Raw genomic sequence first — 27,560 nt, forward strand, 5'->3', positions numbered from 1 at the left:
CCGCCCCTTAGCTTTAAAAAAAAAAGGCTAAATACCATGAAAAGATAAAAACAAAATATTTATATGTAAATCATTAAAAAAAACTCGAGAAAATATATTTAAAGATCCATACGTGAACTGACGTTACAGATTATTCATATGGGTTTACATATGCATCTTCAACTGAATTTTTCAATGATTCACATATAAGCCTTACTTCAGTATTTTCTTCTTACCTTCGCATGATATTCAATCTTCTTATTTAATCCCCCGACCGTAATATTGTATGCTTTGTACTTGACTAATGGTCCTCGACCGGTTCCTAATCAAGCATGTTTCTCCATGGTTAACAGTTGTCCTAATTTAGCCCAAAAGGTAGCACAATTGCGTCTAATAATGTGACATCAGGTATCATATTAGATTTCACTAGATATTGTTTTAAGTAAATATCCTCCTAATTGACATTTGGCTGTTGACTTCTGTAGGTGAAATGTCTTATCATTAGAATGACATCCAAAAGAAGAAAAAAACCAAGCATTACATTCCACTCGAGTGGGAAAATATTTACAAAGGCCGTTTTACCAAACGCTTACAGGGTAAGCACTTATTGGTACGAGTCGTCGCTCGTACTTACCTTATTTAGGTAAAACTCTTGGCCATCAAAATGGATTGTTGGTAAGCACCTCTTACCCGGTAAGCATTAACCGGGTAAGGGTCTTTTCCCTCATTACCAGGTAAGAATCTCGGTCTTCGCCAATTGCCATGCTCAGTTGCTCACTAGGTAAGGTAAGTAACACCCGGTAAGCATTCCGTAAACGGACCCTAAGCCAACATCTTTTTAATAAACAGTGCCGATATTAAAAAAACATACAAAACTTTCTACACAAAAACGCAGAGAGTTTCATGATAAACAGAAGAGACGATGAGTGAAGAATGGTTTTCAAATGAATGTCTTGTGATGGTTTCTAGGAGAAGCTGGAAAACTAGGAAGAAAAAACCGGTCCAAGTGAATGTAATGGACATACTGCGTCAAGTGTCAACCATGAATGAAAGATGTTATAAAACGGGCAGAAGTCTGCAAGATGGCATATACAGCTTGAAGATCTTAAGCACGTTAAAAGCTTGCAGTTCCAATGATATGAAGGGGAAAGAAGCAACAGATCTATGCTTCCTTTGACGTACCTGAAAGTTAGTTGTCTGTAGGGGAGCAAGTACTTTTAGCATCAGCCTTGAAACTCATCAACTTTTCTGCAAATCTGAAAAAGTGCCAAGAACATATGCATTATTTTCACGATGACACTGGAGAAATTTTAGAAATTAAAAAGAAAAAGAAGAGAATATATGGTTTACCGGCTGAAATTACTATGACCTCCATGCCTTTTTCGTATCTACATCAACTGTTTTAGCTTTCAGAGGTGGCAAGCCGGATAATGCCCAGGCAGGTGCGTCTCCTAGCCATAGCGCTTTATTAGAATCTTTGTGTTTGAAGTCTGGTGCCTTCTGATTTCTCTGTATGAAGCATGATACTTGTTATCAAGATCAATGTATATATATATATAGGGAAGTATCCCTTCACCTCTGTTGTTGGTGTGTGTGTGTGTGTGTGTGTGTGTGCAGGAGAGAGAGAGGAGTAAATCAGTAGCTATACCTTATCCACTCTGTTATCCCACCATTTATTAGGATTTTCGACCAAATGTTTCCAAGAATCACCGTCTACATTGCATCCAACAAACATGTTAGCAGATTTGTGAGCATAACATGATCATAATTAAAAATAAAAATAAAAATAAAAAGTCGGAAATATTAAGGAAAGGCAGAATGTGGTCCGAGTCTGACAAGGAAAATCATCAAATGGCAAAATCAATACTCCAGGATGCAGACACCATGAAGACTATAATTGGCAAATTGACAATAAGTAATTATAGTGCCCTTACACCGAGTATAGAAGTCATAAATTAACAGCTGCACATGGTACAATGAAGCACGTATAAAAAGAACAATATATTAAGAACAAAATTTTGATTAACAATTGTATATGCAGCTAATGTGTCTACTACACTTTGCAAGTATAAAAACCAATATCAAGATAACTGTTTATCTAACCCGTCAATTAATATATGACTGTTATTAACTAAACGTAAACAATGGTCAACCTTGTGAAATAAGGTGTGTTAATTGGCCAGTATGAACATATCTATCTCCATTTAAAAACATCATGCAAGACATTGACACTATTACAAAACATTCTACAGGTACAACCAAACACTAGTCAAAACGAGAACTCCAATATAAGCAATCATAACCGACACTGCAAATCTAACAGCAATCATGAACATATCAATCTTACTTTTTAAGGGTCATTGGCAGGGTTCAAACATCATCAAAGATGAGGAGTGTGTGTGAGTATTTGCCATATAGAAATATTATATACTTAAAACTAAGTTGATAAAGTACCCACCCTTTTCGCCCTTACTAGAAAACTTTAACTGGCCAAGCCCTTGTAACACCTCCGCTGGTGCATTGTTAAGCCACAGCCCGACACCAGTGTCTTTGTGTTTGAAGTCTGGGTATTTGGCTTTCACCTGCAGTACTTAGGATAATAAGCATAACTTTTACTAATGGCTGCATATCATATATAGAGGTGGATTGTTAAGAGGTACTGACCAAGCCCTTGAGCTTGCTTTCACGATTATCCAGCCACTGTTCCGAATTAATTAGAAGATCCCTCCAAAAAGCTGGCAAAAGGAAATGAAATTGTCACCCTTGGTATCATAACCAGTATCCACATTGTTGTAAAGCAGATAAATGTAAACATACATAGAGAATACATCACATACCCTGGATGCTTTGTCTATCAGCTTTACGATCAGAATGCAAACGCCCCACTTCCTTTGAGTTATGGACTGGGGAAGATTCAGCACCGTTAAGTAACTGACCGTGATTTCCTTCAAATGCTACAACCATCTGATAAATATGTCAATAGAAGGTAATGAAAAAACAAATATTATGCAACAAAAACTACTCAACATCAGATTCTGATAAGATAATCTCCAACCTCTGATGATGTGCTTGGCTGTTTAGACATAAGATTGAGTTCCTTACAAGATTGTTGAGCAAAAATATTGTTCTTCGGAATTGCTACGATCATTAAAACAGTACGTCAATATACAACCTAAACAGCAGAAGGAATATAGATAGACCAAGTCAAAACAGCCTAACAAACCAAATAGAAGCTGTCCTAATAGTTTGGCTGCATAAGAAATACCAATAAATGAACATTGTATGTAATGAAATTCAAATAAACAGCTCAATACTGTAAGATATAAAGAGTTCCCTATATATCTCAACTTGTCCTAATTTAATGGTAATAATAAACAGACACTTTGACATATTGAAATGCAGCATTCAGATTACGCCAAGAACAGCATCGAAAAACACAGTCCAAGATGCAGAACTGTGTGAATACTCAATTTTTTTGGCATGAGCGAGAACTCCACAGAGTTATAAAACATGATCCTATAATTGCTTGACATATATGTTAAATGCCAAGCAGATAGCAAAATAAGATAATGGAACAACAAGGCCCCTCACTGATCATACAGCATGTTGACTACCCATCTTCTAAATTTCATGACTGAAGCATTCATTAAGAAAGAAGAAACATATTGCTTAAGCCAGTTCACTTTTCCCCTTTTTATAGATTTGAAGAATCCCCTTTCATTTTTAATAACTGCTCTTCTAACCTTTGCTATATTAGAAAATGATAAAAAATTAACTCCTTTATCTCAATCTAATTGAGGAAAGCTGAATGATGAGAAATTGATCAAGAGAAACACCACCAGCTTTAGACCATGTATGTATCCTCCGAAGCTCTCCTATCTAAAGCCAGGTCCATGCTAAATTCTAATAATCAGAATCTCTCTCGACTCCTATGTTAATCTCGGCCTACCATTCGTCTCCTAAACCCATTCTTCAGTCAAATCTCCCTTTCCCACCAAAGGTCTATGTTGGAAATGATCAAATTTATATCAAGTGGTGTTGAATTCCGGATTACGAAGACTTCACTCACATATGATCCTTGATTACCTTAAATAATCCATTGTACTCACTCTTGAACTGTGATTCTGTGAACTCGAAATTCTTCCACCTTTTGTTGAACCCCTACTTCTTTAGCGGTGCAATGAGGTGTGCATGGAGTGTGGCATTGACCATATCCCCCAAACTGTTAACCAAAAACTTGGGGATACAAGAGGACCGTTCCTATGTTTTTCCAAGTAGAGATGAAAATTTAAAAAATTTAAATCGAAAATTCACACTAAAATCTCAAGTAAAACTTAAATGTTCTGTCTGCAAGAAAGAGAGGATGAGAGACAACACCAACGAAATCTTTTTCTTCGATAGTTTAGACTAATATGGCTGCATCAACTAAAAGCAAAATAAAAATACGACTTAAGCTAAAGTATATGTTTATTTCATAATTTTATTGTATGAATTCTGCTATGATTCTTTTCTCTTATTGATTTGGTTTTAGACTTGTACACACTGCATATGTATAAATCCACCCTCTTATCCTCTAATTTTAGAGTTTCTAAAACCTGGATCCACTTATCACAATTATATCCCCGCAAACATGGTTGTTGAAATACTTGATATATGCGATAAGGATTTATTTGTACTTCATGAAAGGTCTTCTATCTTGGGCCTGGACCAACACATATGAATAAAAATCTAGAATCCTACATGCATAGGAAGGAGTCATTCATTTTGAGCACACAAGAGGACTTGACACGAGCAAAGTGCAATAACAAGCCAGCAAAGATAAGGGGAATAAACTGGACAAGGAACCAGAAAGGCCTTATGCCAGTACAAGGAACAAACGAAGAAGGTGAGACCATGTATTATTATTCCTTGCCTCGTAATTGTTTTGTGTGATGAAACACATTGGTTCAAAGTACTTGCTGATCAAACTCTATTTGGATAACATATCCTACAAGAACATAAACAACAAGCCTAGAAATATTGATCAATAGAGGACACATGCAATGAACCAAACAAGAAGACAGGTAATTATGAATTAAAAATAGATGAGGTGGAGAAGTACAAAACCGAACGTTAAAAGTCTAACTGTTTGCAGAATCAGGAGTGTGGATATTTTATGTTTTTGTAAGACTCTAAAATGTCCAAGTATTTGAAGTTTTCTCCGTTTTTTAGCGTGGACGTATTGGGAGCCTTGAACAAGAACTTAAAATGAAAAAAATAAGCCAAACCCTTTAAGAAAACAAGCCAAGCCATATTTCATCAATACCCGTGCCGTGCCCAAATAATCACTTAGCTAGTGCCATACCTGTTCTAGGAAATACCATGGTGAATTTGCTTCCAGGAGGTTTCTCCATGGACAATGCACCTTAACTCATTATTGAGGTGAATATTGCACCCTAACTCAAGTACGGTGCTTAATGGCTACGTTTAAAATTTTTTACTTTATTTGAAGCATGTTAATAAATCAGCAGCAAAGCCAATAAGAATGATCAAGGAAATCCAAGGTCTAGGCATATAATTAGTGGGGGCTCCACCATGTTTACAGAGTATTACATATATGTAACTACTTATTCTCACTTGGTGACTAGTTCATTCATTCAGGATAGATATTAATTGACGCACATTCAAAAAAACTGAACTGCATTATTTACAAAAAAAAACTGCTTGTATGCTCTGTATCATCAAATTTTACTATGGTAAACACTAATTCTGAGCTTCTCAAAAGTAAGACGCAAGGATGGCCAAAGTCCATCAAAAAAAAATTCTTTTTCTTTTTTTCTGGGGAGGGGGTTAGCAGAGTATTGAATATGTTATATCATCATGATCCCATCTAGTGAAGTGTTCTTTATCTCCCTTAGCACTCCAAATGAGACGAAACATATCAGAAACACTGCAAATATGTATGGAAAAGATTTGATGATTCTTAAAATTATTTACAAATATAGCATGGAAAGTAAAAAGGGCGAAGCTTCAAAGGTCCTCATTTTTCTAGGAATATAAAAGGGGTTGAATGAGAACGTTATGTTCACAGTTTACCTGAATTCTTAGTAGTCCACTTATCCAGCTTGCCTGGTGTAGATATTTCCTTTGATTGAGAAACTTGAACAAAATTTATGCTATGAACCATAACCTGTATACTCCAACCAAGGTTTTAAAGTTAATTTCAATTATATACACTTAGAATGAGACACAAAGAGAAGGAACAGAAAAAGAGAGAAGTAACAGATAAGATGGTTCTGCGCTGGAGTATGAACGCACAAAAATTTCAAAATAATCTTTCTTTTGTGGTGCTTGTACAAGAGTACATGCACTTTTATGCAGTCAGTTCTTGCTACCCCACTGTACCTGGACATTGGCTTGAACTTCACTTAATTTAAACGGTGGGACATCCACAGTTAAATGGCCAGCAACATGCACATAATCCTTTTCCTTCAAATGGCACATTGCAATATGTGCCAGGTCACCTTCAAAAATTACTGGAATCCTGCATCGCATAAGAAACAAGCAACAAAGAATTAACAAAGACAGAAAATTGTCTACAAATGTTGAAGATAAACCAAGTACTATACCACAGAGGAAGTGTTATGTATAATCACTAATTCACGATATCCATTAAAAGTTGTGCATACAACGCACATGAAGTTGCTACCGTGTAAAACACCCCCTCTACTTTGATGTGAAACTCAGAGCTCTCAGTGAACCTATTAAGGCTTTTTATCTTAAGGATCAACAAAACATGTTTCACTTTTTTCACCTTCATGATGCCTACTGGGAAAGTCTGTTGGGACATTGCACACAACAGGATATCCTTACACAAAGAAGGCTGGAACCGCAGGCACTAGTTAACGACCCAAAGGATACCCTGAACACTGAGACCATGTCTAACAGACTATTCCTACACCCAAATATGTTCCCAGAAATTGTTTTCAAAAAACCTGGAGCCTGAGTTTGCCACGTAAATAGCTATAATACAAGAGAGAAGGTGGTATGTTGAATCTAAGAACGTATTGTGCTTTCTACGCAGCCCCAGTCATTCTTACTGACTTAGCTAATTCAATGATTTCCCTTAGGCCCCCTCTCCCTCTACTATCAATGTTTCTCTATCTATTTGCTCTCAGATACGTCCCTTTGTTGTCTATTACCACTCAAACACCTGAGGCAGATCCATGCGTCAAATGATCCATGGCTTTATTGGTCAAGGAAGCTCAACCATGGGACATGATTTGGCTTCACCTCGGCACAACCATAACATCTAACTAGTTGATATACCTGCCTTGAATTCTCCAGAAAATGCTTACAATTTGAGATGCATGGAAAATACAGTCAAAACCCCATTTTTTGGGGGGGAGTCTTAAGCAGTTTCACTCTGGCATCCTACCAAGTAGAATTGCTTTGATGGTTATTTTACCTGCATACAATGCTATAGGGGTTAATAAAACTAATTAGATTAATAAATCCCCAAGTTACATGTATGCATGCATGCATGCTATGAAACTTTGCAAGGGACCTCTATCAAAGGAAAACAAGGAACCACCGAGTATTTGTGAACTAAAATATCGCCAACGATATGAATGACCTGAAGCAAACAGAGCTCAAGACCTTCTGCGAGGAGCACAAGACAGGATGCAAAAGTCAGGGGCCGTTTACCTAATCACTTACCCGGTAAGCGCTTAATGGTAAAATTCAACTCTATATCTTATTTATCGGGCAATATTTTAGTCTACCAAAACGATATCGTATGTGACAATTTACCCGGTAAGCGCTGACCGTGGTAAGAGTCGTCGTCATCACTTACCGGGTAAGACTCTCGGTTCGTGCCTTCGCTCTTACCAGATAAGATTATTGATCTTTGTCATATTCATCCGGTAAGAGAATGTGACTTGATAAGCGATTACCCGAATAAGCATTTGGTAAACAGCCCCTCAGCATAGTTACCACAGGAGAAAAACTATGATGCTCTACTGAAGGTTGCATGTTTGCCATTGCAGTTTATAACTTGACATGCCTTGGGGAAAAGGGTAAAGGTAACATTGCAGAGTTATCATGTATTCCAATCAAGCTAATTCAGGTCCCGAAACATCTAAACTTGTAAACGTACTCCAAACATGACAGTATGACAGCTTATTAAAGAGCATCAAAAGACGAGCAATTTAATCAAAAGTCTGGTTAGGATATTGAACTGCATGCAAATTGCAATCCACCAATAACATCCCGTAAAAGTTTGTAGTTGTACCAGTTGAAGAAAGCAATACATGTCTGTCAACTCCCTTTTCTTCATCCTTAACTCGACCACTAATCCCCCACCCCATTCCCTTTTCCCAAGTTCAAGCAAGGAGGAAGATTCGGAAATGGGTTCATAAACAATAATTCTTCCTCTTAAAAATTGCTAAATGTAGTTTGCTAAAGATACAAAATAAGGAAGAGCATAACAGCATTGAAAGAAGAGTATAGAAAAGCTAATGAGCCAAAAAGAAAACATAAACAAAAAAGAATACAACTATGTCCTTAACAACGTCGGTTAAACTAAAAATCAATTGCCATCCACCTTAAAGCCTTATTTAGTTAGCACTATGTCACTATCTTTCAATAATAAATTGGTGTTGGACTTATGCTTATTTGAAAGAGCTCACATATTATTGGACTTAACAAATGCTTTTTAACTAGTCTCTATAGGGAGGCTAATTTCAAGTGAGAATAATAGAATATATGTTGTATAGCATGCCAATACTAATATAAGTTACAAATATCCAATTATGTAAGGTTAAGATACAATAATCAATAATTTGCTCACATGTATCCACTCTATGAGACTCTTTCCAGATCTTGCATTCTAGCTCGTGGTAACTGTTAAGGTAGGATACTCAAAGACATATGGATTGGATAAGGTCTAGATCCAAAATAATCAAGCTAAAAGCCCTAAACTTAGGATGGACGAGATAAGCCAACAATGAACCATAATGCTAAAGACATACATGCCCAAAAAGGTTATGGACCCAAAAGATATATCAAATATCGATGTAGGCCAAACGACCTATGCATTAAAAGTAAAAAACAGGAATAAAGGTGTAAGTGTGTAACAACTCATGTGATCGCTAACAAGCTCCTAAAAGCGGGTCTCTAGGATTTAGAGAGATCTGCGTAATCAAGTCAATCAATAAATAGGAAGTAAACGTAACTAATAAGAAACTTTTAGTACTTTACTTCGCTTAAACACTTCCACACTCTCTCTCTCTCTCTCTCAGAACCAAGCTTTACCTACTTCAATCGGTGTTAACTCTTGTTATGAAAATTGGACATAAAAAGAATAACCCAAACTTTTCACAATCGTTGTGCTTTAAGCCTAAGAATCTGTCAGGAGGTATATATTTAGAATTTTACTGAATCTCTTAAACACAAAGTTTGAAGGTTGTAACCATTTCTTAACAACAATTGTTGCTTATAAGAAATTTCACTTTTTCATGTTCCAATAATGTCCCTATGGTGAAAGAAAAAGAACTTCACCCAAGTTTTCTTTCTCTTTCACTCTTCCTCATGATTTCTCCTTTCTAGAATACAAAGTAAAAAAAAGAGGAAGACTTTGGTTTTTAGTTTGAAACCCAGGTATTTTTCAAATGTAAGAACTGGTGTAAGTTCATTACAGACTAAACAGCTACTTCATTCGATCTGTAATAATCTTTATAAAGTTTGCGGCGCTTAACAATGTTAGCTCGAAAAGGCTTTAGATGAATGCTATTTACTTTTCCAACCATCATATTAGTTTTTTGTTGCAATAAAACACCACACTCCGTATAAATAAGAGATTTTGGATGAATTATAAAGATTCAAATGCAAAAAGAACATATTATCAATCTATCGGACACTTTTTGTCCAAAATAACTCAAGTTTTTGGTTGCTTTCCTCGATAACAACCATCCAAGGTGAAACATAAGGGTTCAAAATCCAAGTCACAAGAGTAAAAAAGCAATTCCATTCACATCCAAGTCCAATTAGCTACTTACTTAGAACTGATGAGTAACTATAAGATGAATGAAAAATATCACAACCATAACATGGATGGGATACCACCAACAGTACCCAGTGATAATACAGTTAACTGCTGAACACATTAGTAATAACGATGTGCAATTAAAAGCAATACGCGAAAGAAAATCAGATGCGGGGGTAGTACCAGAAAGACGGTAGAGAAGGGGAAGTTTCAGAAGCATCGTCTAGAGAAATGATGGTGCCGGCCCAATTTTTACCATCAGAAGAAGCTTCAAACTGAACTGGAATCTTAACTTTCCCAATCAAACTCACCGAATTAACGACCTTCGTTTGCCATGGAATCTCACTAGGTTTTGGCCAAGTCACTGGTTCCTTCTGAACGTCATTCGAAGATGAGCTAGTTGTCGAAGGTAATGATGCTGGTGCCGGTGCCGGTGCCGGTGCCGGTGCCGGTTGTGATCTTACTTCAGACGCTCTGGTTTTGGAGGACTTGAGAGTTCGGAACGTATTTCTGGTAGTACTAGAGGAAGAAGCGTGTTGCTTTTGAAGGATAGACGTGGGAGAGAGTGTGAGCAGGCGTTTTCGTTCGGCAATGATTGCTCGACGTATGGCGTTCATAACGGCGGCGGCGACACCAGCCACGGCGGAGGAAGCGACAAGTGAGGAAGACGGGGAGGAGTATTGAAAGAAGTCAAAACCAAATGGACATTTGGGGCCTGCCAGTGCCTTGTTCAAGCGAAGAGAATATCTAAACGGTCCAAAAACAAAATAACGTATACCATCTGATAAAATATCTAATGGACGAGTACCGGAGTTCTCGTGAGAATTATATAAAGTTAGGGGCTGTATGGCAGTTGCTGAATGGTTTTGTACAGAATTGTTAAGTGGTCAGAATGGTTAAGTGCTGAATGAAATATGGTTGTTTGGTAAATGTTCACTGAATGACAACAAATTACCATTTTAACCCTCTTCTCATTGCCTCTACTCTTTCCAAATATCAGGCACAACTCATCATAATAAGGATACCAAAATCGATTCAACAGATACCAAAATGATACCAAAATGGCTTGATTCAACAGATACCAAAATGATACCAAAATGGCTTGATTCAACAGATACCAAAATGATTAGCTCATAACTTGAATCCACCAACGATCAAATCGATTACCTCATTCAAACAGCCCTAAGTTCATTCAAACAGCCCTAAGGAGACAGAAGAGAAATTACCTCATTCAAACAGCCCTAAGGAGACAGAAGGGAAATACCTTTTTGAAATCGAGTGGGAGACGATGTAGAAGACAACAGAGTCGATGGAGAAGACGCTGGAGAACACGATCGAGTGGGATGAGGAACGAGGATCTTGCGTGGGAGGAGAGACCGGCGGGAAGCAGTAGGGGCGGCGACGATCGTGGGGGGGGGGAGACGGCCGGCGACTGGAATCGACGATGGGAGGGGGAAGCCGGCGACTGGAATCGACGATGGGAGGGGGGAAGCCGGCGAATGGAGGGGGATGCGATGTTTGGAATCGACGATGAGAGGGCAGAGTTGAAAAAATAAACATCTGAATGGTTGAGTGAAGGTCTAGGTGCAAAATGGTTAAGAGGTTAATGTAACCATTAAGAGGTGGGTTTTTTTTTTGCCAAACAGTCTTGACCTCTTACCGATCAAGAGGTTGGCTCTTAATGTAACCATTAAGAGCCAAACAAACAGCCCCTTACTTGTGTTTTATAATGAAATTGATCTGGTATATTTCATTAGTTTTAATCTAGTATTTTTTTATTATAAAGAATATAAAGGATTTTAATATACAAGGAAATAATCACACAGATACCTGATTTTTTACTGTCACTTGGTAAGTGACCTTGACTTTGATATTTCAACTCGTCGACTAAGTGTTTCAACCGAATTGTCAAGGCATCAAAAGAGGATGTAAAATCTCCCAAAAATGTTATAAGACTTTCAATTAAGCTTGGGGAAGTAGTTTCAAAAGAGTTAGATGGCTCAGATTGTTTTAAAAAAATTATCGGGTGGGTAGTTGGTAACAAAGGATGGGAATCCATAGTACTGATTCATCCCTCGAAAATCACATGAATAATCAACATGCCTCCCATGATTGGTCAATTGTGTTAAAATACGTGTCATTCCAATCTTGGTAGGAAAGTGCAAATGAAGTGTAAGTGTCGTCATCTTGAATATTTGCACAAAAATTAGGAGGTTCCCATGGATAATTGAAAGTATTGTGATAAGGGGCATCCCAACTAAAACCTTCCATTGGGGTGAAAGAGTGTTGTAGCCGTGGCATACAACATGGAAGGGTGTTAAAGAAAACTCGCAACATGGGCTCGAGTAAAAATCAATATCTTAAGATTAAAATCGCGCCAATTCCCGGCAAGGGCGCCAAAAACTTGATAGCAAAAATAACACACGTAAACTGTGACACAATAGTGGTGCAAGTGCATACCGCTATTGAGTTCGTTTTTTTTCAAGTAATACAATGATAGGTACCAAATATCGTTTTCTACATGGACTAGTCTATTAAGAATCATAGATTTTTACGAACTTCTGGTGCAAAGTTTAGAGTTTATAAAAATGATTTGTTGTTGGCAGAATATTGATGTCTTAAAAATAGTAGTTAATGAAAAATGGGTATGGGTGTAAGTTTTCCCCCGAGAATATATTAGTAACTCAAATGGTTGATGAAACCAGTCACAAAATAATCTCATACAATTTCCTCCTCTCGAAGCTACGTTGTATGGGTTGTGATTACGTTTTATCATAAAGTTTTCACAAATGCTAACTTTCGGTTTGCCAACAGTATTAAGTAGATCTTGAAGATCTTAGGTCCGCCAGTATGAAGATCTTAGCTTGTTTGTGTTGAATTAAAGCTCCAACTCAAATATTCAAACTGAAGAGTTAGCAAAATTGGAAACACCCAAATGTTACATTTTAAACTTTCGGGATTGGCTTACACCCACATCCAAAAGGGGGATTTAGCTACTGCTCGTAAGTAAAAACATAATATAAGAACATAATACTCGAACATAAATTGCATTAAGCGTAAACTTGCCACTGTGGTCAAAACCCACGATGATGAACAAGAAATTAGACTAGTTAAAGAGCGAATACAATAACTAAATACTATCCGATGATTCTTGATGTGTATAATGCCTCGAATGAATTGCCACAAGCCTTCTTTATATAGGCGAGGAGAGAGAGAGAGAGAGAGAGAGAGAGAGAGAGAGAGTGATGTAGCATTGGTGTCTTCTTCTCCATGTTTCTCTTATCCCTATTGTCCTCTTTCTTTTCACTTTCATGATATCTTCAGCCCTTGACTCAACCGCTTGCCATATTGGTGACTCGCCACTATGACTTACAGCTCAAAATCTGACTTTTAGGCTATTTATAGACACATACAATAGTTAAAACCAAACTTATATACTCAACAACTTCAAATAAATAAATAAAGGAAAACACAAACACATAAAAGGAAAAACACACACTAAAAGGGAATAAAAATAGACATTAACGAAGTGTAAATAACACTCAAAATGAGAGTTATCAATACATCTAGAAAAACTTCACAAGATAATTCATTTACATAATATTTACCATTAATTGATTTTGTTTGTTAAAGGTTAGTTGTATAGCGAACATGATGTTAGACTGTTAGAGTGACTAACGTTGATTATGTAAAACATCTCCTGAAATATAAGTTGCGCGTTGAACATGATAGAAATACCAATGACGACACTATAAAAGACAGGTTTGCGGGAAAAAAAAATACAAATAAAACAAATTATTTTAACTTGTGACGATGTCTAGATACCGAAAAGACATTTCTTAAATATTGATAGATGTAGTTATAGCGAATTTTGGTTAACATAAAATAAAAATATACATTTATATATAAGATTGTCCAAGCAACACAAAAACACATACATATTAACAAATGTATGATGATAAGATAATTATGAAATATTTTTTTTATTATTTATTAAATAAAAATCAATGCACTTTTTTAGGGAAATCACATACTTATCTCTTCTCTCTTTTTTTATCTCTCATATCACCGTATTAATATACATATCGTATACGTAAGTTTAACACACTGTGAACACAAGGTTAACAATCTTAATAATTCTTTGTCGTAAGGCGTTCATAAGGTTCACGTTCTGTTCATAAGTGATATGTTTAAGTTTAACTTTATTGATTTAGTTTATATTCACAAGTTCTAACTATCTTTGTATATTTAGAGTATATTCACAATGTGTTCATAAACTATAATAGTATTTATAAAAAAAGTGTTCACAATGTATTCACCTTTCATATTCCATTATGTGTGTACGTTTGTCATATGAAGAAGATAGAGAAGATAAAAGATAGGAGAGGAATATAGCACAGATGAGAGAAAAAATAGATAGAGGACAAAGAAAGAGAAGTTTTTACTTTTTTCCCAACTAACTTTTGTGGTTTAAAATGGAAGTTACTGATCTCACAAATTAACAACTTCTTAAAAGAAGGTTACCTCTGTGTGTGTGTGTGTGTGTATAGACTTGAGATCATGTAAGACCAAGGGTTTTTCGTGATACCCGTAAGACCAATTCTCAACCCTTGGATTAGATCTACAATCTGAACATTCATAATTACGATTCACAAAATTGTCATGAGATTTCTCAATAATCACAAAATTATTATCGTGCAACTTTAGACCATTAAATTATTTGTTTATAAAGTTGATCAATGAACATAAATTAGTCTTACGGGTCTCACGAAAAATAGACCATTTGAATTTGATTGTTAGTTAAAGATCCCCACCAAATTTTTATGGTAAATGAAGAGTTATTAAATTCAATTTGTACTCGGTTCCGAATTCTATTTATCAATTTAGTTTCTTATGAAAATAGTGAAAGAAAAAAAGAAATAGGAATGGGTTTGACCCAGAAAGTCAAAGCGGTTGGTATGCAAGTGCACACGTGGCAGAAGGAAGCATCATGACCAACCTCATGTAACGAAAAAACTTCTACCAACCAAATAATTAAATCCGATGGAGTTCCGTTGGTCAAACATGTAAACTAAAGTCAACCAATCAAATTCAATGTATGTATCGGTGATGTGATTCTAGTAGTAGATTCCAAGAAAAGGGTCGACCCCTCCATATCTTGTGGGTATGGCAACTGAGATTCATGTGTATTTATATAATGTTGTTTCATATATAAAGTGTTCAGAATTGTTTTGTGGGTAGAAAAAACAGTACTGAATATTTTACATATAAAACAACACTATATAAACATTGCATTTTCATACATAAAAATTGATTTGTAAGTTTTTACAAATTAATGGGTTTGTAAAAAAGATTAACAGAACATAACCCTGTTTCAATCTCATAGTAGTTGTTTTGTTGATTATTTAAGAGTTATTCATTTCAATCTTGTAATCTTATTGTTTGTCACTCTATAAATTTAGAACGTTTTTGTTTGTAAAGTACTGAAGTATTTCGTGAAGTAATAACCTTCTTGCTAGAGATGCACAAACTTGGTTAATACCGGTCCTAACTAATCAACTAAACATTTGAAGTCTTTATGGCCGTTATCAATCCTAAGACCAATCATCATCCTTAAATCGTTTGCAAGTACTAATTGACTGGTCTTTGACCCATCCTAACCAGACCATTTTCGATCCTTGATCAGACTTGGTACTCGAACAAATCTGATCCTAATAAATTTTCAACGTAAAAAATATAGATTTATGAATCAGACCAAGGTACGACTGTTGCTTAATCGGTCTTCACCTTGAACCCAATTGTTAGATATTCGGGTTTTCGATTGTTTGGATTCTACTGAAAGTCGTGTAACACTTTCAGATTGAAGTATTTTTGGTACAATCGAAATTTCAATCGGATAAAATCAGTGGTTTTCGAACAAAGAATCGATTGTTATGAATTTGTGTACCTCTTCAAAATCAAAATGACCAATTCGAAATTGAAATACGAAAACTGTCAAAAATGGTAGTTTTTGAACCCTAAACCGGGTTTGAAATTTTAAATTCGGATTTTTGAAGCATTTTTCATAAAGCAACATTACCCGAATAAAAAATTTTCTTCGACCCCGCCACCAGGGGCGCTGCCCCCAAACCCCTGTCGTTTACGGGCTTTGCCCCTAAATCAAAATAAACTCAAACAAGTGTACACTCCGCACCTTCCTTACTTGTTCGATATTTATCATGATTACATTAGTCAGGGGCGGATCTACCATGTAAAAGGTGGGGGGAAGGGCCCCCATTAAAAAAATGAATTTTTCTAAGGTTAAAAGTTGTTTTTTTTTTTACTTTCTACCATGGTTCTCCTCCGTAATTTCTTCTTAGGGCCCCCACCAACTAAAGAAAGTATATTGAAATCAACCAAAAAACTGAAAAGTTCCTCGAAATCGATAAAAAAAACCTTAAAAATCCCTCGAAATAATCCAAAAAAACTTCAAAAATCTCTTGGAATGGTGGAATTAGGCTAAAAACACATCGGACGACTTTATGGGCGTTTAAGCTACATTAAAGGTGCCCCCATCAGACAAAAATCTTGGATCCGCCACTGACATTAGTCGTCAATTAATCCCGTTACCCTTAAATAATATTAATGATACAAATCACCAACACCATTTACAATTACACATCTCTACTTGTACATCATTATAAATTAATTAATATATTGACTTCAAACCCAACAAAAATTTGTTTTCCTTTCTAAATAATGTCGCTTTTTTATTTATAAATTAATGTTTCCCTAACACCTGACCAAAAAATGTATTAAATTTTGGGGTTACTTCATGTTTGAAAAGTTGATATTCATTTTTTATTTATATATTTTAATAAAATTAATTTTTTAATACCATAACGTGGTTGTCACCTCTAGTGCTACACACCTACATGCCTTACAATATCATCTATAAGTACACCAGTTTGACACCTTCCATCCATACAACAATTTTCGCGTTCAACATTTCAAAAACCAAAAAACGTTTGTTTCTTATGGAAAATCGGGATTTTAGCGTGCATCAAAGCCCTTCGTCTGTCATCAAGGCTCTTTCAAGAGATTCATCGGTCGGTCAATCATCATGTACTTACTATCGAAGCACAACCAACGAAGGGGTACCTTTTGATTGGGAGATGCAACCAGGAACACCCAAACATCGACCACGAGAAGAGGTTATTCCACCACCAACACCACCGCCAGCAATGCAGAGCCCGTCGTTTCCTCGACCAAATGTTGATCTTTATGTCGAGTCCAAAGAGTCGACACCTTGGCGGTTTTGGTTATGGAAGAAGAGATTAAGCAAAATCATTCAAAGGGTACATTAGAAAAGAACTAAAAACGTTTTCAAGACTCGAATACGTGGTTTAATTGTAAGGTGGGTTCAAGACTCGAATACATGGTTCTTAAGGTGGGTTCGTGGTGATTTTAGATCATCTTTTTGTTCTTGGTCTTCTTCACATGGTTCGAAGTTGAGAAAAGGGGTGCATTTTTGTTGTACTCTATGAAGAACGGAGTAATAAATCACATACATAAACAATTCTCATATTTGTATAGTTTACTTTGAAAAGCCAAAAGACGTGTGTACGAATGGCCTTTTATGTAATATTTACCTTTTCGTTTGAATCTCGTAACTTTTTGTTTATTTATGATGCTTTTATCGTAATTTTTTTAAGGGGATATGGATAAGCAAAGTACGACCAAACCGAACGGAAATGAAACCAACTTCAATTTGGGTCTAGACTTTTCTAAAATTGTCGATGATTCGGTTTGATTTAGGACCATCTAGGTGGAACTGAAACTAGAATCAATGTGCTTTATTTTCAAACTTGAAACAATATCATTTTAAGTTTATATTTTTCAAGTTGAACAAATGCCAAAGTTTGGATTCGATTCATGACGCGGTTTTTATTCAATTCCATACATAACCGATGAACGGATTCAGATTAAACATATAGGTGATTAGTATTAATATCACTAGCTATTTATGCTAATCGAGTTTATTTTTCTTGTTTTGTCACTTTAGTTCAATAGTATAATTTGACTATTTTTCAGTCTTAACTAATTAAAAAAAAACTTTTAAATTAAATCAATATTGAGGAGTCTGTTTGTAATAAATAAATGAACTGTATACTATATTATTGTGTTTGAATTTTTTTTTTTTTTTTACTTAAAACAACTTTTTATAAAATAAATATTCAACCAGTTTTAACCGTTGGTATTAAAATAGGCTTTAAAATATGTGAATTTGTATAATATTAAATTGGTCAAAGGAGCCTTCACAAAAACGCAAAGACAATAATGAGCCAAAAATGAAAAACAAAATAAATAAAATAGTTGTTTTATTTTTAAGTTTATTAAATACATCTGCGTGTTCATAAACTAATTTTTTGAAATGTATTAATTTATTGCAAATGAAGGAAAAACAAGGGAACTAAGAAATATCTGATTTGCAAGACATAGATTAGGCCAAAACAGAAACAAAAGCATAATAAAAAACAGACAAATGAGGGCCCCAACAATAACTACTCGAGGATAGAGAAAGAAAAGCAAAGAGAGCCACCCTCCACACCAGTTCCCAAAAACTCAACCAGCCGTGGTGGAGCACCACCCAGGGCAGGAGGTCGGAAAAAGCTTATCCCTCTCGAAGATCTAGATGAACGAAGCTGGTTGAGTTTCAAAGATAATATCGATCGAGAGGGGTGAATGATCTTCTAAAACTACCTTATTCTGATAGATTCATATCGTGTATAAAAAAATCGCTTGCCATCAAACCCGTTGCCTCAGGGATACAATGAAGATCAACCAATTCGAAGACATCTTGTTGCGGATTTACTGTAACCATGTTGAGTCCCCACCACACGAATATATTCGACCAAGCAACCTTAATCCATTTGCAAGTAACATAACGTAATCGAGATACTCAACCTCTTCCCACATCTCAGACAAACAGTGGTGTGCAAGTCAATACCCATTTGATGGAGCAATACGCGCATTGGAATTCTCCCAAGATCTAGTCTCCAAATAAAAGAACAAAGTAGCAAGGAACCAGTCCGTTCAAATGGGTTGATGAAACAGAGGAGGAATGACAAATAATCAAATTATCAACCATAGAAGAAAGGGATTTAACAAATAGAATAAACATCATGCCCATGAACATGGATAACTAGATAAAGTCGGGTTCAAACGAGAACAATACACATTTAAGAGAATAAAAAAACGGACGAATTGTATGTGATTTTACACTAACATCACATACAAAATCATATGTGATCCACGCGACTTTGCTCTGCGATCTAAAGCCACAGCTAAAATGACCTGCACACCTTTTTTGACCATTGATATAAAATGATATGTGAATTTGCACATAATTTAACCGTTTTCGTATTCTTTCAGAAAGTAAGTAGGGTTGGGTTCACGTGAGACCAAGGGTTTTTCATGAAACCCGTAAGACCAATTTATGTTCATTGATCAACTTTATAAGTTAATGATCTAATGGTCTAAATTGCACAGTGTCAATTTTGTGATTATTGAGAAGTTTCGTGGCGTTTATGAATGTTTAGATTTCCATATTGTAGATCTAATCCAAGGGTTGACAATTGGTCATACGGGTCTCACGAAAAACCATTGATCTCACATGATCCCAAGTCAAGTAAGTATTCTTATTTGATCATCCCCTTATTAAATATACATGGATACCCCTTTCAATTATAAAAGTCATTACGTTAAAAATATAATTTTCCTATAAAAAATATAACATAGTGAAAATATTGTTTTAAAATCTAAGAACATAAGTAGATAGTAGATACCTAATAGTTAAACTGCACCTAAACTATTTAATATCATATTTGAATATGATAAAAAAAAATCATAGATATTTTTTTAATTTACAACGTAAATACTAAGAGGATGTTTGGAATTGCTTATTTAAAATGCTTATTAACTTATTTCGATATAGTACCGATAATAAATATTTTTTTTTTGTGTTTGGATGGGAAAAAAAAAGAATGCTTATACTAGTGTCAAAACCGGTAATAAAGAGTTTTTGATAAGTTACTCTATTCTAACCTATTATAAACAACTTATCGTATTTGAAAACCAAATTATTCTTTAACCCTTTTCTTTACCAGTCCACCGCTACTGGTAGAGCTGTAAACGAACCGAACGAACACGAATAGATGTTTGTTCATGTTCGTTTCGTTTAACTTAACCGAATGAACACGAACGAAAATCTTTGTGTTTCTGCACATTTGTTTAGAAAATCAGGTGTGTTCGTGTCCGTTTATGTTCGTTCGTTAACATGTTAAACGAACAGGCTAAATGAACATAAACAAACAGGTCTAAACGAACATAAACAAACGAACATTATTACTTGTCATTCAATTAACTATGACATAACAATTATCTATAGTTTAAACATACACAAAACAATCATCATTCATCAACCACCATCATTTGAACAAAAAAAAAAAAAAAAACAATTCACCACCATCATTTGTCACCTCATGGAAGTTCAATATATGTCATATCATCAGTTTCCTACAACAAATAAACAAAATAATTATTAGTTATTGTAAGAAAACAAGTATTATAATTCATAAGATTAAGCAAATCACCTTATTTTTAAGATGAATATAGTCCTTGAGTTATCTTATTGTTTCTCATGAGCCACTAATTCTTATTACACATGATCAATGATTTTTCTTAGTTCAGAGTTCAGACCTTCTTCAACAAAAATTTGAGCATTTGCTATAAATTTGATGCTAACAGATACTAGAATAGAAGGGTCAGGGGAGAAGACTGTTCTTCATCGAGTCTTCCTTATCAAAATGAAACCAGAAGCAATACCTACCCAAAAAAAAAAACAAAGCGATTTATAAAACAGTAACCAGAAGACTGAATGTGTATAAAACATATATACTTTTTATGACCTTGTTAAAGGAAACCAATTAATAGGGGACGAGAAAAACAAGCAGATCGGACATAGGAGAGAACAAAACAAGAGGAACCATATTTGTTGGGGGAGAACACAAACGAAGAAAAATGAAGCGAATTAGGGTTCACGTTCACAACCTTCTTCAACCCTCTACGATTTGCAGAAGGTTTCATCTGGAGGCTAGGGTTTTAGGGGAAAGTTGAAAAGATAAAAAATTCAAATAAGATAAAATGATGATAAAGTTTAAATCCAAATAAATTCCAAAAAATTAAAACTTTAAATAAATATTATTTGAATTCGAACTAAATAAATAAAAGATTATATATTAAATTTAATATATGCACGAACATAAACGAACGAAAGTTCACGAATATAAATGGACGAACGAGACTCTTGTTCATGGTCGTTCGTTTTACTAAACAAACAAAAAAAAATGTTCATGTTTATTCATTTATTAAATAAACGAACTTCCCGTCAAACGGTTCGGTGAACATTCGGTTCGTTTACAGCCCTTGCCACCGGCTACAGACAACCCACCCTAGCGGCCATCGACCGACGATCATGTTCTACCAGAGAGAAAGAGGCACAGAGAAAGATGGCGACATGAAATGAAGATAGATGCATTATGCATTAATTTCTACATGTAATTTCATCCACCTGCGTTGTTCTTCACTTAATGATGGTTTACATAACATCAAACGAAATATGAACTGAAAATCAAAGAACGAGACCGTCTTATGGCACACTTACAAATATTGGCGGGCTTTAGAGGGACACATATTAGGGTTTTAATTAATTCACTATTTATAGATCTCCGAGGCTCTATTCGTGTACTATCACTGGCTTTAGAGGGCGACGTATTAGGGTTTCGATTAATTTCGATCAATGTTTCTCAATACGTGTACTATACTAGAGCATCTGAAGCATACAAAAAACTACAAGCCTTGTATTGCCTGTACAAAGCAACTCAATGGTTCACGACACAGTAGCTTCAACATATTCGATTTCTATATTATGATCACAAACTATCTCCGATGAGTAGTAATGCCTTTAAGTTGTCATTCCTCTTAGATATGGAAGAATATCTTTTGGTCATTTACATGTATAAGCAAAATTTGTCAAAAATTAAAAAACAACTTATCAGTTTATTACGTTTTGGTATCGTCATAAGTTAATCCAAACACTTTTTATAAAACTCCGGTTTAATAACACATAAATTAATAAACATTTTAACAAAAAAAAAAAAAAAAACATAAAGTTGTTTTAAATAAGCAATCTCTAAGAACCCTAAATTTTTGGTTTAAATTAATTATATATTAATCATTAAATGACGAAATGATTAGAAAAAAACATCTATTAATTTACCTTTGCGAAAATAATGAAAAGGGAATTTTTCGCTTGAAGGTAAAATTCGGGGGGAAGGGGGAAGAAATTGGCGGGAGTAGGTTTCCTTCATCCTTAGGGCGATTTCATCTGTGAATTTGAATTTGTTCTTCAGATAGAGATCGGAAAGATGTACGCAAGCCAGTTCGACGGCGCCGCCGCCTTCTCGGGCGGTGGTTTTATGCCGTCTCAGGCTACTCAGACTGCAGACCCTTCACCCTCTGTGTTTAGTAAGGTATCCATTATTTTCTTAATCCTCCAGTTGTTCCCCATCTTTTAGCTGTTTTTTTGAGTGATTTTAAGTGGTTGTAGCTAGGTTTTTCAGTATATGATTTTGTTATGTGCAGAATCGCGATACACAGACGCTGGTTCCCTTGACTGTGAAGCAAATTAGCAAAGCGTTGTTGTCAAACGACGATAAAGTGAATTTTCTCATCGATGGCGTTGATGTGAACAATGTAGGGTTTCCTTTGAATCTTAATTTTTGTTGGGTTTTATACTTTGTCGATAAAACTATAGAATCCAGTGAATAACTGACGCAAAGAGTTGTTATTCTGAAGGGATAATGATGTCATGTGAATATTTTTGTCGATTGTTAATATTTGGAAGTATTCTTTTGAAAATTTCACCATTTTCTTACTCAGGTAAAGTTACTGAGCACCTTTGTTTTTTTTTTTTTGAACATAGGTTAAGTTGGTGGGGATGATATTCAACAAGGCTGAGAGGGTTACTGATATTTCTTTTGTGCTTGATGATGGCACTGGTCGTATTGACTGCAACAGATGGTATCAGAGTTTTATTGTGTTTATATATCCCCCCTATTTTATGGTTTCACAACATAAATTTGTGTGCTTGTGATGTTTTAGGGTACATGAACCGGTAGACACAAAGGAGATGGAAGCGATGGTGTAAATTCCCAATTCTTTCTCGGTTTTCAAATGAAAAATTGAGTTGTTGGATTTTTAGCTTGATTGGAATTCTGACATTGATTTTCTGTTCTTCTCTTTTGTTTCTAAAAATTTAGGGATGGAATGTATGTTCGAGTTCATGGCCAACTGAAAGGCTTTCAAGGGAAAAAGCAGTTAGTGGTTTTTGGTATCAAGTATGATTTTCAATGCATTCGCTTTATCATTGATCTTCAATTTTAAATTACTTTTGTTTTTAATGGTATTTGCTGACTGTCCCTTTAATCTGTAATTTAGTTCACATTTGTAATAATGGTAGTTGGAAATCTAAACCATGCTGGCTCTATGCCGAATTATGTTTTTCTTCTCATGGTTTGATTAGATGATCTTAGTTTACTAGAAACAACGTATAATCTATGGATTTTTGGAGCTTCTTTTAAGATCTAGAGCTACTCTGAAGCGATTTTGGTGCTGTTCCCTACACCACTTAACTTGGTGTTTTTTTCTTCCTTTTCAATGTTTGGCTTGGTCTCGTGCTGTTCTTTTCTTCCTTTTCAAAGGACAATTGACAAGATCAATGATTACTTCTATTAAGTCCCACTACTTTGATTGGTCTTCTGTAGCTCTAAATTTAAATCAACGAATCAAGCTAATTTTGTGATATCGTACATACATGCTATGTAAATTTGGATATGTGGAGTAAGTTTGATTTATAGAGATAGTCATATCACTGAAATTTGTGTCTGTTTATATTTGACTTCTATGCTTACTCCACCCTAGCCCATCCCCTTCTTTTCTCAACTTTCTACGTCAGAAAATTTAACATGGATTTTGTGTTTTTTCTCGACCAATTTGAATTCATATTTTTTAATTCTAAGTTCCTCTTATTCACACCTTGGCCTGCCAAAAGTAGAATCAGGGGAGGCTTTGGAAGAAAGGTTCTGAACTAGAGCCCTACCTAAAAACTGATTGCTTACTAGATTCAACATTCATTTGTAAGATCAAGCTCGGCTAGTGGATCTTTGATTTGTTCACACAAGTCTGGTTAGGCTTGGTTGATTCTGTCAGAAAAGAAAGTAGGTTTCTGTTCATATATGTTAAGACTTTAAGTATTTTCCCAAAAAGTTTAAGAATCCACAACATATTGTACTTGCTTAAGGATCCATTTGAAGTCAAAACATAACTCTTTATGGGAACAGCGGAAGCATATATCTAATATTCACTCTTTTGATTTCAAATGCATTGTTTCGTGTAGTGTCATGTTGATGCGAAACAGTGAACAAGTACAACAGGTGCTGAGTGTTGCAATCTCTTGGATTGTATTTGGTAGAGCTGCTTTTCTCTGTGTTCATCTAACTTATGGTGTAAAAGGAACAATTCTTGATGTGTTGGCAAACACATATAGGTAGATATCCCTATCAAATTATTTGAATGGGAATCCTTTTTGAGAGAAGTTGTTGGAGTGCTACATCTGGAAATCAAAGACAGCATCCTGATACATTGAATGGCAACTGAAATTTACATGTTAGCTTTCTTGATTTCAGTAGAAAGCTTCAACATTAGAGAGTAGAGAGAATTTTGGAGTAGTGTTTTTCATTGATCTGAGATGATGATTTTCTCATCTCTTTTGGAGAATACATGGAGTATATATGCAAGTATGCTGACTCATTACATTAAGGATGAATTAGTTATAGAAGTCAAAACCAATCTCTGACAAACTAACTAATTACAAGGAGTTTGTTTCTAAGACGGTGATGATATGTCAAGGAGCAAGGAGGAGGCTCTGACAGTGCACATATATACAAAGATACACTTGAGAAGTTACTAACTTACTATGAATAGTTGGCGTAGAAATATCAGTTTTTGAGCCTCATGAACAATCTTCTTGGAAGCTGTAAGTGATACGTATTTATTGATTCTGTGCAATGTGAACAAACAAGATGAAACTCTCTTTCTGCCCCAATCTCCGGAGTCACAAACTTCTATACAAGAACCACAAGGGTTGTGGCGTAGTGGTTGAGGCCCATGGGATATGGTAGAATATCCCATCCGACGCAGGTTCGATTCCAGGCATCCACCACAATTGTGGCCACCGAGCTTATTAAGGCTGATGTCTTACAGTCACAATTTGCTGGGATTAGTTTGAGCATAGCCTGGGACACCCTTCCAAATAAATTTCTATATAAGCTTCAGCTGCTGGATTGAGGTCTCATCAATATATCTAGCTTCAATACCCAGATGAGAGCAAGAAAGGCGAGCATAGAGATGTGTGTCATCATTAGATCACGTAATTACGAGGAGAAAGTGTGTGAAATACTCTTGGCATGTGCCATGTTGGGTATCGTAATACGTCTTTAGGGGAATACTAACATGGATTCTAACAGTTTATTATTTAATCAATTAATTTAGCATTGGACCTATTTGAATGGCTGAAAAGAATTTGGACTTCAATGACATATATTCAGTTAAGGATCAGTTGAGTTGAGTTAGGAAATTCTTTTGCTTTTTTGTTTGTTTGTCCTTAAGAAAGGAAATGCCTTCTCATTGAGAACTGTGTATGGATGCATGTTAGCTAATCTTTATTTGTTTGAATTGTTTTAGATTTATCTTCATGGTTCCACTTTTTCTTTTAATTTTCTGTTTTGACAAAGATCTCAAAGCATTTTTCATGTCACCTCCACACCCTTAATTTGTCAAGGCTTTTAAGAACCTTTATTTGTATATGACGTGATTGTTTAATTTTCTGCATTACTATATCACTTATTTTACTTCAACTTGCAGGCCCCTGACTGATTTTGATGAGATCACACATCACTTTGTTGAATGTATATATGTCCACTCTTACAACACAAAGTTAACGGTAAAATTTGGCAACTTCACTCTGATCTCTTTTCATTTCACACATGATATTCAAAGATGAATGCTTGGAACTCTTTTATGTGCGTGTTTATGATGAAGAGGATGTTTGTCTGTGATAGAAGCTACAACCCAGTAGCAGTAATCAAGCTCATATGCCAAGTTCAGCTGTTAGCACACAATCATACCAAACTGCCCCATCAAATCAAGTAAGCTGTTTTTCGTTTTAAATGCATTAAAAGTTGCTCACAGTAACGGTTTACAAATTGCAAACTGCATATGACATCCAAGGTAGGCTCCTGTTTAAAAGTTGCTTACTGCATCCTCTCTGTTTTGTGATTCTTAGTTCACTGGTCAGTATGTTGCTGACGGACTGAGGGGTATTGATAAAATGGTCTTGGATTATTTGCAGCTGCCTGGTAGTTTGTAAGTTCTTCAACCAATTATTGGCGTACGTTTGTTTTAGTTTTAGTTTTAATGACGGTTAGATGGTGGAGTTGAATCTGTAATGAAGCAAAAAATAGCATGTGAAAGAATTTTTGATGCAGCAGTTGAAAATGATATTGTATGTTGTGTTTCAGAGCAAGGGAATCAGGGGTACATCAAGAAGAGCTTGTTAAACAACTGGGGATCCCATTGGACAAGATATTGTAACTCTCAAATTCTATTTTTAATCTTGTGCAAACTTATGAAAGTTATTTTGACAATTTTTTGTTAACAGGGTGGCGCTTAACGGTCTGGTAGACGAGGGGCTGGTTTACTCATCAATCGACGATTGTCACTTCAAGTCCACTGGCAATGCCTGAGTTTCTATGACTGTTTTCGTGGTTTTCGTAGTATTTGTTTCTAAAGTTTTCGAGGTTGTGTGCAGATGCCTGCTTTTTTTAAACTGTTGGGCTTAATTTGCTACATCTTTTGAATCTAAAGTATTGTTCTTCAAAGGAAAAGTTGATCATCTTATGTTATCTGATTTTTTGTTTTTTAGCATTCTAAAGTCGATCATCCTTTGGCTTAGCCTTATTTGGGCCTTTTGCCGAGGTTGGAGTTCCAAATCTTACCAAAGATGGAGAAGAATGTGTGAGTTTATTTATTGTATTTACAGTATATAAATATTATATAATTGGAAAGCGGTGTGGAAAACGTGTGCTGTGTGGGCTAACCAAGACATGGTGCAAGAAGTGGGTGCTTTGGGCAAGGAAACCAAACCCCGTTGAGGAGAGCCTTGGGTCCAAAAAGAGGGGCATTGTTCTGTTTTCGATTTATGGAATATGTAAAATAACGTTATAAGTAGTAGTATTTCATGGCTAGCTTTTCAGAGGGATTATGGCCTTTAGACCACTAAAATTTGAGGCAATAACAAGTTTGTGATGCTATAAGATGTTTTGGGGCTACATGTTTGATTGGTTAGCTAGATCATTAAGCATACTATTCTGGTTCTAGTGTGATTTATAATTCATTG

General features: G+C 35.5%; 2 protein-coding genes across 5 annotated transcripts; one reads left to right on the top strand and one right to left on the bottom strand.

Moving 5' to 3' along the window:
• Nucleotides 1-730: 730 nt before the first annotated feature.
• Nucleotides 731-10,700, bottom strand: LOC112506909 (protein OSB2, chloroplastic-like). 4 transcript variants are annotated; one of them, XR_003068492.1, is made up of 11 exons: nucleotides 10,187-10,700; nucleotides 6,364-6,502; nucleotides 6,055-6,148; nucleotides 3,035-3,117; nucleotides 2,817-2,943; nucleotides 2,644-2,714; nucleotides 2,438-2,561; nucleotides 1,628-1,692; nucleotides 1,330-1,488; nucleotides 1,162-1,235; nucleotides 731-756 (listed from the first exon to the last, which is right to left on the bottom strand). XR_003068492.1 is itself a non-coding variant. In XM_025111239.1 (10 exons), the coding sequence occupies exons 1-9, from the start codon at nucleotides 10,618-10,620 to the stop codon at nucleotides 1,342-1,344; spliced, it is 1,284 nt and encodes a 427-aa protein (XP_024967007.1). In that variant the 5' UTR covers nucleotides 10,621-10,700; the 3' UTR covers nucleotides 795-1,235; nucleotides 1,330-1,341. The 4 variants fall into 4 exon arrangements, 1 of the variants encoding a protein (XP_024967007.1); XR_003068491.1 differs by lacking the exon at nucleotides 731-756 and adding an exon at nucleotides 795-1,003; XR_003068490.1 differs by lacking the exon at nucleotides 731-756 and adding an exon at nucleotides 795-1,054.
• An 11,670-nt stretch (nucleotides 10,701-22,370) lies between these two features.
• On the top strand, nucleotides 22,371-27,059 carry LOC112506813 (replication protein A 32 kDa subunit B). Its single transcript, XM_025111093.1, has 10 exons — nucleotides 22,371-22,575; nucleotides 22,688-22,798; nucleotides 23,028-23,125; nucleotides 23,207-23,248; nucleotides 23,365-23,442; nucleotides 26,027-26,105; nucleotides 26,224-26,310; nucleotides 26,448-26,527; nucleotides 26,683-26,751; nucleotides 26,823-27,059. Exons 1-10 carry the CDS (start codon nucleotides 22,471-22,473, stop codon nucleotides 26,905-26,907), a joined length of 834 nt encoding a protein of 277 aa, XP_024966861.1. The 5' UTR covers nucleotides 22,371-22,470; the 3' UTR covers nucleotides 26,908-27,059.
• The last annotated feature ends 501 nt before the right edge of the window (nucleotides 27,060-27,560 follow it).

Source organism: Cynara cardunculus (genome assembly GCF_001531365.2).
Source record: "Cynara cardunculus var. scolymus isolate 2C chromosome LG 2, CcrdV1, whole genome shotgun sequence".
Lineage (NCBI taxonomy): Eukaryota > Viridiplantae > Streptophyta > Magnoliopsida > Asterales > Asteraceae > Cynara > Cynara cardunculus.

Excerpts from the sequence above, each read along its gene's own strand:
- LOC112506909 (XM_025111239.1), bottom strand. The coding sequence starts at position 10,620 with ATGAACGCCATACGTCGAGCAATCATTGCCGAACGAAAACGCCTGCTC. Across the intron at positions 3,118-6,054 it reads GTGGACTACTAAGAATTCAG|CAATTCCGAAGAACAATATT; the intron begins GTAAACTGTGAA and ends TAATGATCGTAG. Across the intron at positions 2,562-2,643 it reads AAAGCAAGCTCAAGGGCTTG|GTGAAAGCCAAATACCCAGA; the intron begins GTCAGTACCTCT and ends TAAGTACTGCAG.
- LOC112506813 (XM_025111093.1), top strand. The coding sequence starts at position 22,471 with ATGTACGCAAGCCAGTTCGACGGCGCCGCCGCCTTCTCGGGCGGTGGT. Across the intron at positions 22,799-23,027 it reads ATGGCGTTGATGTGAACAAT|GTTAAGTTGGTGGGGATGAT; the intron begins GTAGGGTTTCCT and ends TTTTGAACATAG. Across the intron at positions 26,752-26,822 it reads ATCCCATTGGACAAGATATT|GGTGGCGCTTAACGGTCTGG; the intron begins GTAACTCTCAAA and ends TTTTGTTAACAG.